At 36.9% G+C, this 11,118-nt stretch overlaps 1 protein-coding gene across 1 annotated transcript; it reads left to right on the top strand.

The window, feature by feature from the left end:
- Positions 1-6,288: 6,288 nt before the first annotated feature.
- Positions 6,289-9,817, top strand: LOC18445615 (uncharacterized). Its single transcript, XM_006855751.4, has one exon. It carries the CDS (start codon positions 7,174-7,176, stop codon positions 9,472-9,474), a length of 2,301 nt encoding a protein of 766 aa, XP_006855813.2. The 5' UTR covers positions 6,289-7,173; the 3' UTR covers positions 9,475-9,817.
- Positions 9,818-11,118: the final 1,301 nt, after the last annotated feature.

Raw genomic sequence — 11,118 nt, forward strand, 5'->3', positions numbered from 1 at the left:
TGTCAATGAAGAGAACCTTGAGAACAAACATAATTTTCTCTCACTAAAAAAGGATACCACCTAAAATCTTAATAACAGTCATTTATATGCAAAAATTCAACCTCCTACTCTATAGGGACAGCATTGCAAGATTTCTCTATCTAGGAAATTCAATTCTATCTATGTGGAGGCATCATTTCTCTATGCAGGAAACCATGTCTCTATCTTTAGAAAAAGTCATATATTGCCTATGATGACCCCAAATAAGGAACACACATGCAAATAATTGTCACACCAAATGGGAAACTTTCAATAGATGTCACGTACACTTCAAAACTTAAAGAGATATAACGAATAGTCTTAATCTTGTTGGAGCGTTATTTTTCACCCAAACTTAACCCTATTCATTGTTTCTAGCACTTTGATATTTATATTTTGTTAGGGCTAGCAATGGGCTGGATGCCCCAACCCTAAAAAATATGGGTTTAGGCCACATAGCTCAAGGAAAGGGTTGGGTCGGACCTAGGCCAGGTCTGCACAAGGCTAGCCCAGTTTAGCTCGGTCAACCCCTTTTTTTTTTTACTCGGCTTTTATTTGCTTTTATTGTATTTAGCCCGGCCCTAATAGTGTTAGGCCTAGGGGCTACAACTGGGCTAGGGCCAAGGGCAATGGCCCAAGCCCCGCCCGTTACCACCCTTATTTTTGTGGGACACTCGCACAAGTAATCTTACCATGGGTTTGTGACCTAGACTAAAGGGTATAAATGTCATTTAAAAGTGTTAAGGGTACAGTGGTCATTTGGTGGTGCTCGAGAGTATAATAGTCATTCTTATATTGTTTGTGGGCCTTATTTCATGGGTTGCATGCAATCGGATGGACCGCTCTTACTTTTTGTTTTAGCCCAGTATTATTTTTTACCCTTTTCTATCCTTAAAAAAATTTGTTTATGATTTTTTTTTTCCACCCGAAATTGGGGCTTGTAATAACTGCCAACATCGACAGTATTATTTATATAAAGGGAAGGAGCTGGCTTGTTTTTTTTACTTTGTAGATTTGTATATATTTATTTGAAGTTTGTAGATTTGTATACATTTATTTGAAGCCACCAGGTCACACAAGCCAGGCTTGTTTGGTATTGATTGTGGCAGGTAAACAAATAAAATTTTCATATGTAGGAACTAGAAAAATACATAATAATAGAGAGATTTCTGAAGTTTTTTTTTAGGATAAGGCTTAATATGTATATATTTATGAATGTATACAAAGAGACTATTTTGGTTCAAGCGGGGTAAAGATCTTAAATTTTCCCTTAACCCCACCCGTCTCATGAGTTGTATTAAGTAGGCAGCTAATGTAAAATTTTATCAAAACTTTCCATAAATCTTGAACCTATGTTATCTGTTTGTATCGGGGCATTCCTGTCAGTGATGCGCTATATTAGAACCCATATATATTGAGAAATTATTGATAATATGACTATTGATAGACCAAAATGGCGGACTAAGGTTTGTGTAACCGGCCATAAATAGTTGGAAAAAAACTTTAATAATGATGATGATAATACAAAGGGAGTATTTCCTTTTGGTATAAGGAGGTTACAATTATCATTGTCTATCAGATTTTAAATTGGATGAATGTAAGAGTACCATTGATTAGACTCAAAATTCAAAAAAAAAATTCTATTATATATATAGATGAGGTTTCTATGAGTCAACTAACTCATACGTACATGTGCGGCCTCCCACTAAAATCCACCTTAAAGATGGATTTTGATCCAAAATTTTAAGGATTCATTATCTAGGTTAAGCTGATTATGAATATGAAAAAACAAAACTTTTTAAACTTTCAAATGTACTTTTTTTTTTGGGGGGGATTTTTTGGTATTGTCGATATGTTATTTGATCCAGTGTGCTAAACACAAGGGTCAGTGACTCTTGCACCCATTGATGTAGAAACGTTTCTTATATATACACATAGGAAAAGCATATAAAGAGACCATTTACATTTGAAAATTTGTTTCATTCGACAGGGGCAGCATTTCTACATTCCCTGAGGCATAAATTGTCCATCTTAAAGATGGATGTAAATAGGTGATCCATTCAAAAACAATTGAAACTAACGGTCCATATGTTTTATTAATAGAATTATTATTTCTAATTCTCTAATTTTATTTATTTATTCATATTCATGATCTCCATATTATAGATTACATGTCCTTAAAAATTAAGTCCAAAAATCCATCTTAAAAATAGATTTTTAAGAGGTGATTCATTTTTATATAGACTCATGGAAACCATGTCCTTTACTTTTAGTACAAAGAAGTCATAATCGCTCTTGTTCGTCATATTTAAATCAGGTGGCTTTAAATGCATCGTTGACTAGACTCAAATTAAAAAAGAAAAATCAAGTTTTATAGTATATCTAAAACCATCCAATTTGACATCTAATGGTTAAAGAATGATTGTTACGTCCTTGTAATAATGATAAATGATCATATAGTATACAATCCCATATAAATAAACATAGGACCTGATTTCTATACGGTCAAGCCCGCATATGTAAAAATATGGGCCCATTAATAAATCTATTTTTGAGATGATTTTTTCGACTTAAATTTTAAAGACATGTAATCTTTAACATGGAAATCATGAATATGAAAAAATAAGTAAATTTTAAAAATTAAAAATAATAATTCTAGTAAGAAAATATTTGGACCTTTAGTTTCAATTAGATGGAACACCTTCTTGCATCCATCTTAAGATTGATGCTTTACATTTTTGGACCGCATATGCAGTCATTCGGTTCTCCTCTATAAGACAAATTTTCATAAGCATAATATAATTCCATTTGTAGAAACATAATAAAAATTTTCCTTTTATTGATATTGAGTGAGGGTATTTTTTCATTATTGAAAATGTTGGATCGGTTTAGATAAAAATCCTTAAAAGAATTTGATGCAATATCAACATATTTTAAAATTAGTGGAGTAAATTTATCAGTGTTTCTAATGTGACTACAAGTTTACAACAATATGACCTAACTAATAGGTTTGTCTACCATGAGACTATTTATCTTTATTACAAGAAAGCTTCAATTATCTTTAGTTAATAGATTTTAAATTGGATTAGATTGGGTAGTTTCACAAAGTTTGAAAAGGTAAATTGAACTTCGAATTTATTACAACAAATTTAAAATATGACGAACAAAAATTATTGTGATCTTTTTATATAAAAAATAAATTATTTATTTTGTATACGTTAGACACCCTCTTGAGACAAAGCAGGGCACTTTAATAAATTACCCTGCCATTATTTTGCCCAAGAAATCATCGTGCATATCATATATACCCTTGAAAAGTTGAACCTACGAGGACTAGAAATACCACCACCTCTCCGAGTGAAAACCTGTTTCCCATACTGAGGTCGTCACAATAATTATTGACTAATATTACCAAAAAACATAGAAAAAACAGTAGAATAAAAAAGCAATATTTATGAAAGGAGTAAGCCGTCCATTTAACCAATCAAAACCCACATACTTATTTAAGTAAAGAAAATATTTTGATTGGGCTACAGCCCTATCACAATAAGGTAAGCCTTACCTCAAAGCTCACAATAGTTGTTTTGGCGGCAAATATTTTTCAAGTCAACTATCTCGGTCTTGAACAATATGGTTGTGAAAAATAAAGATTTCAAACTCTAAAAATAATATATAGTTTAACATATTATCTTGACCATGTAGTTCACTTTAAAAATAAGTGTTTATGATTCTTGCAAATTTTTACTGTTTTTTTTTAGCTTCAAATTTTATGTTGGTGTTGAAAATTGATTTTAAAGTGATTTTTCCCAAAGTACTTTTTGGATGAGTATTTTCATATTTTATTTTATATATTTTTAAAGAAAAGTAAATAAAAATATATAAAAAAGCTATTTATTTTTAGTACAAGGAGATCACAACCATTCATGTAAATCTAATTTCTAATCAAATGGTTATAAGTGCACTTGTGACTAAAATCAAAACTAAATAAAATTTTTTTGAACTTAGTGATACACTCCAAGCCATCCAACTAGACATCTAATGACTAGGATTAATTGTGACCTCTTTGTACTAAACATAAATTGTCTTATAGTATACAATCCCAGATCATGAAGGTTTGATAAGGCTACACCCTATCAAAGTAAATAAAGCCTCACTTCATAACTCATTCATAAATACGCGTCGGGAAACTTGAGCATTATAATTGTAAAAAAAAAATGGGATTTCAAGATCTGAAAAATAGTATATATTGTAACAAATTATCTAGATCATCCATTTTGCCCTAAAAATAACTGTTTACAAATTTGCAAGATTTGTACCATTTTAAAATCTTAAATCTTATTGTTGGTGTTGGAAATTAGATTTAAAGCCTTCGTGGAGATTTCTTTCGCCAAAAGTCAAGTTCATAAAAGAATTTGAGATGAAGTTCTATTTTATTTTTTTTCATAAAACCTAGGCCTTATAGAAACCTCATCCATAAAATCCTTACATAAACTTCATCCTCAAAATAAACCCCAATTGAAGGTGGGCCACCGGTTCACTCACCTGATCCAATGTCATTTAGGCTTCCGGTTAAGGAATATTTTGGGTACTTGGGTTCATTTTTCACTAGAATTAAAGGGCACTATAGTCATTTACACTAGTAGCTGAAAAATGAAGCTATTATGGCCTTCCTGTGAGGGCACTAAATAAAAGCAAAGGGTATTTGTATCATTGGCGCCAGGAGGAAAGTATGTAAAGCTATTTATGTCAATTCAATAATTACTTATTTGCTCATGCTAAAATATTTTATGCTTCCGTGGGAATATGTTGTCCATTTATTCTCACGGGTGAAACCCAATATAGAAGTAATTTTAAGAATACCAAATTGTAGGGATGCGATATCTTTAACCCATATAATAACTTCAATAAAAAAAAAAGAGAAGAATTTTATTGCAATCATAAATTGTAAACTTAAGTTGCACTTTAAAAATCTATAGGAAAATGCTATTTTGATTTTGAAAAACTCTCTAATTGATGATCTCGCATCGAAATATATGAAAATGACAAAAAAAAAAAGAGATTATGAGTCTAAAAAATAGTGCATTTTGCAACGAGACTGTCTATTTTCAAGATTTTAAAATGTGTTTATAGATTTATTTTATTTGAATTATTTGATAAGTTCAAAATTTTATAATTAGAGAAAAAAATAGATTATTTTGAGGGAGTAGATATATGATATGCTCATGCGAGAGATATATCTTTTGAGGAGTGCTTTGGATATACTATGCCTAGAGCATATAATATAAACCTACTTTATGCGATATGTAATTTTCTCAATGGGAAGTTATAAAAACCACCTAATAATCACTAGATGATTATTTTTAAAAGAAATTTTGATTTGATTTTGTTAACACCTAAGTCAGGTCTCATTCTTTAAAAATGCGACAGACTATTTAATCATGAAACATTAATTTTTTATTTTTTTAATATTCATGCAAAAAAAATTCATTTATGGAATCTAGTTTTCATGCTGTATGCTTACATGTGCATCTTTCACCGTTCAACTAAGTTGGACAGTAGAGATCGTACTGATATGATGCAATCTGCGCCATATAGCTGCCCTCAGGCAGCCTTGCCCGCATAACATAGTTGTAACTTTTTTTATGAACAATTATTTCATGCAGGTTGGACCGCATTTGGACAATATACAATCTATAGGTATAAATGGTCTATCTAAAAACAATTGCTACCAATGGTCCAAATATTGTTTCAATGTAATTATTATTTTTAATTTTTAAAATTTATTTATTTTTTCATATTTATAATCTCCATATTAAAGATTATATATTCTTTAAAACTTAAGATCAAATTATATTTAAAAATATATTTATCGCTAAGCCTGCATTTGTACACGTGCCGGCTTAGCCACATGCTAATGGCGTCCTTTCCTTATTGAGGTTAATTTATGAGTTAGAAGTCTAAACACTTAAGTTTACTTCTTTCACCACAGAGAACAAATGGACAGCATACTCCCACGAGAATACGAAATCTTTTGGCATGATTTAAAGCCTAAATTTCAAATTTCAATAAATGAAAATAAACAAAAAGGAGTATATATTTTCTACAAAATAATAATAGGAGATATTTTTGGTAATTTAGGTAATTATTGTTTATTATTACGGTCCTGTTTTGGGGGTCTGGGTCCGGCGAGAACAGCTCTGGTAGGGTGACAGACCACCCGAGAGATAAATACGGATAGAGAGAGAAAACAGTGGACTACACTCACTCTAGAGAGAGAAAGAGGGGTGTTCTGGGCAGAGATTTCTAGAGAGAGAAAGAGGGGTGTTCTGGGCAGAGATTTCTAGAGAGAGAAAGAGGGGTGTTCTGGGCAGAGACTTCTAGAGAGAGAAAGAGGGGTGTTCTGGGCAGAGATTTCTAGAGAGAGAGAGGGAGGAGAGAGAGAGAGCAGGGCAGTGAGAGAATCCATTTAAAAGAGGGGAAGTGGTAGAGAGAGAGAGAGGGAGGGGTGAGATTTTAGAGAGAGAGTGAAATTTTGAGAGAGAGAGAGTGAAATTTTGAGAGAGAGAGAGAGGGAGATGGGGGAACGCTTTATTGCCTTTTTTATGTTGCACGCATCCATGGCAGAGCAGGGAAGGGTACATGGTACACAAGGTCGAAGCAGATGCAGAGGTTAGGAGTTGAACGCAGAAGGGCAAGAGGGAACCAGTAGAGAGAGAGAGTGGAAGAAGAAGACGGTGGAGAGAGAGCGGCTCCGTCGGAGTTGGAGATTCAAGAGAGCGAGAGAGAGGGCGTGCTAGGTTTTCCCTATTTTGGGAGAAGGAAGAGAGAGGTGGGTGGGTAGAGAGAGGAAAAGAGAGAAACAAAGGGCTCTGTGTTGATTGAGGAGGGTGTGTTGCAGGTGTCTAGAGAGAGAGGGTTATCTCTTATCAGGTGCATGCACCCAACAAGTGTTGCTCCTTCTCTGGTCCGATATACCAGGAGACCCCTTCGATCTCGGCCTTCAATGGCCGCCCCTGTTTACACAAAACCATTGTTTTCTCTCTCTACCCCATCTCACTCTCTCTCTCCTCTCTGAATACCACTGCACCCATTTCCTGAAAATAGCTTCCCTCTTCTTATCCTCACCCTTTCTCTCTCTATAAAAGCTGGTTCTAAATGAAGGGGATGCCCTATAATTTGCAGTCTCAAGGGGTTCAAATCCAGGTTACTAAAGATTGGAGGAAGCCGGTTGCCATTGTTTGCAGTAATAGCAGTTCGGAGCCGACCTCTGTACTCGATTTGCGCAGGAGCCCTAGCCCTACCTCAACCTCAACCCTGTCTTCTTCACTGGGTGGTGGCTCTGTTACACCAGACCCAGTTCCGAACTCTGAGGCTTCAGGCTCTAAGAGAGAGGAATGGGTCTCAGAGTTTCAGGCCATGGAGCTCCCACCCTCTTCTTCCTCTGCTGCTAATACTCATAGCAGCCATAGCAATAGCAATACAAAGCCTTGCTTGAACATGGAGGACTGGGAAGCCATGTTAATGGAGTCTGCTTCCTCTCCTGCTCACCCCATTATCAACTCAGGAGATACAGGACCCGGTTCCTCTCTCATGAAGTGGATTATGGGGGAGATAGAGGAGCCCAAACTGACCCACTTTGATGAGCCCATGGAAACGGGGTTCGGCGACCAGGTCCTTGCATCTGGGTTCTCTTTCCCGGAACCAATCAACCCTTCTTTGCCTGCTGTTTCCTTTCCGAGGCCCTCGAATTCACCAATCCTGTCTCCTTCCTCTCCTGTCAAAAACCAGAATCCGAACCCACCTCCAAATCGTCCTCCTCCGCCCTTCCTCTCTCCCCCCTCTCCTGCAAAAAACATACCTCCTCCCTCTCCTGCTCCTCCTTTTCTCTCACCTCCTTTACCTGTGAAGAACAACGCACCAACCTCTTTCCCTCTGCAACAAAGCCCACCTTCTTGTTTTTCTCTCCAGAATGCCTACCTCCCTGCTTCTACCGCTTCGGCAAATCTGGTAGTCCCCAACCCGCTCTTTTATCAGCAGCAGTTTCAGCAGCTCCATTTACAACAAATGGAGCTTCCACCGCAAAAGATGGAGATGGTTGAGGAGAAGCTTCAACTCCCTCCCCACCTGCAATCTCAGCTCTTCATGAACCAGGGTTCGGGTCCAAACTCGCCCATGGGGTTTCAGAACTCCACCACAATGCCCCGCCAAAGCCCCCCGTTTTTCCATCCATTGCAGAGTGAGATGGCACTCGTCATGAATGGCAAGCAGAGAGGGGCATGTATGCGAGGCATGGGTGGAGATAGAGAGGAATCACCGCAACAACTGCAACAGCATCAGCTGGCTTTGGTGGACCAGCTCTTGAAAGCAGCGGAGCTTGTGGAGGCTGGCAATGCCGGCCCTGCTAGGGCGATATTGGCGCGGCTCAATCACCAGCTTTCACCCCTAGGAAACCCCCTCCACAGGGCCGCTTTCTACTTCAAGCAAGCTCTATTATCTCTCCTCTGCAACCCCCAACCTCCTCACCAACTCTCTCGCTCCTCATCAACTCCATCTTCATCATCTTCATTTTGTTCTGCAAATCCCTTTGAAATTGTCCACAAGATCGGTGCCTTCAAGGCATTCTCTGAGATCTTCCCTTTCTCACAGTTCTCGAACTTCACATGCAACCAGGCCCTCTTGGAATCGCTGGATGATGCGTCCTTCTCCAACCCAATTCACATTATCGACTTTGAGATCGGGTTCGGGGGGCAGTGGTCCTCCTTTATGCAGGAACTTGCTGTCAAATTGGGCAGTGCACCCCCAATCCTGCTGAAGATCACTGCGGTCGTGCCTTCTGCCCACGACCCCATCGAGATGAGTCTGGTGAGAGAAAACCTTTATCACTTTGCTCGTGACTCAAATATACATTTTGAGTTTGGGACTGTGCATTTTGAGTCGTTGGATCCCACTGCGTTTGTTGGCGGTGCTGTTGTCAATTTCCCTATCGGAGCGCACCGTAGTTTTCCAGGTGCTGACTTTCTCTCTCTGCTCCGACTAGTCAAGGCAATTCACCCTAAGATCGTGGTCTCAACTGAGCTTCCTTGTGATCGAATTGATGCGTCATTCTTTCAGCACTTCCTCTTGTCGCTTGAGAGCTTCTCTATCTTCCTTGATTCTTTGGAATCAGCATGTTTGGACCCTGGTGTTCTTGCGAAGATTGAGAGGTTCTTTGTTCAGCCAAAGATCGAGAGTGTTGTGTTGAGTCGTCATCGCATTGAGAAGCTTCCTCCGTGGCGCACCTTGTTCGCGTCGGCCGGGTTTGCGCCCATTACGCTCAGCAATTTCACAGAGAGCCAGGCTCAAGAGATAATGAAGAGGGTGCAAGTTGAAGGGTTCCATGTTGAGAAGCGACATTCAATGCTGGTTCTGTGCTGGCAAAACAAAGAACTCCTATCCGCCTCGGCATGGAGGTGCTGAATTCTCTCTAACACTTTCACTCTCTCTCTAATTATGAAAAGCCTCCTATATATGTTATCTATCTCTATGTCTACATCCATGTAGTCGAGGTAGTTCAACAGTGGCCGCATTGCTGAAAAACTAAAGTAGAAGAGAATAAGTTATGTCAGTGAATGTTGGTTCTGATTCTCAATTCTTGCTACTGGGGGCTATTTCTTCTTTATGGGTCTTTTTGGTGATGTATTCAAGTGTAGAACAATTGAAATACAGCAAGCTATGATACAGTTTCTATGAACAAGGTTATTAATGTTATAGTTAATTCTATGAACAAGGTTATTAATGTTATAGTTAATTCTAGTTTCAATGTGACTCGTATTGTTGTTAGCATATCATCATCATCTGAGCTTTATCCTAACTATTATTACGAGACTGTGGTAACTATTATTGCGAGCGTATATGGTGGTTTTAATAAAATTTACTGCAATTTGAGTGGCATTTGATTTTGAATTTTTGAGAAGCAACCTAAGCTGTAATTCCTGTGCCTCTGTTGTTATTTTTCTTTATCAGGCAAGCATATTACTTATGGTTTAGGTTATTGCTTTCTCTTATGTTCATTTGGGGTCTCATTAAATCTCTCTTATTTGTGGTTATTGCTCTCTTATGTTCATTTGGGGTCTCATTAAATATCTCTTATTTGTTCTCTGTTTTGGTTGATGACTGAGGTGAAACATCATAAAGTTCTGTTATTTGCTTTTTGGCTAGATGAAGTTTATGGTCTTTTTTATCCCATGCGTTTCCTCTCTTATTTTTTTGATGAGGCTAGTTTTGAGAATGATGAATATTAATATGCCTATTGGTTCAAAATTAGTGACCATCCTAGGGATGGTCCTCCCTAGTTCTCACCAAAATTTGCTGCTCTAAACCCTCAAGGTATGTTTCACCTGTTGCATCCCTAGTTCTCACCAAAATTTGCTGCTCTAAACCCTAAAGGTTTGTTTCACCTGTTGGCTTGTGGTCTTTGTGGCACAAAACTTCAGAATGAGCATATTGAGACCAACATTGCTACAATGTTTTACATGAGAAAAGAAACAAATGTTTTCTCAAGGAGCTTGTATGTACCTCACCTTGTAACTTGATCTTTGTGTTATTATCATTTGAAGGGCAAGCTTTCTATACTTCTCTTAATGTATGCTACTAGTTATGTACTTCCTCTTAGATAGCAGTCAAATCTGAATGAATGGTGAGATGGATCCAATTACAATGTTACGCCTCTATATTGTTTTATTTTAAATTTTTTTCTACAAAACATCTTGACACCAAATTTTGGGTATCCACTCTTCTCTTAAACTCGCACTTGTAAAAAAAGGAAAATATAAAACTTTTAAGGGTATTTTGGTTATTTTATTTTATTGAAAATAATTTTTATATTTGTTTTAAGTGCTCTTTATTGAGATGATGACATGTGTCAAATTTAATATTAATATAATTTGTAGAGTAAAAACTAAATTTTTTTTTTTATGAGATGTCAGATCTAGATCAAACAGTCAATGACGTGTTTGATTTAAATTGGACCGTTAGATGGGAGAGTATATAACTTCTATACATTAGGGAAAGTACAAAAACATTTCCCTTTTCCGAAAATTAAACGTCTTGGTATTTAAGTAA

Source organism: Amborella trichopoda, chromosome 12 (genome assembly GCF_054954075.1).
Source record: "Amborella trichopoda isolate Santa Cruz 75 chromosome 12, AtrichopodaSantaCruz75HAP2 v2.0, whole genome shotgun sequence".
Lineage (NCBI taxonomy): Eukaryota > Viridiplantae > Streptophyta > Magnoliopsida > Amborellales > Amborellaceae > Amborella > Amborella trichopoda.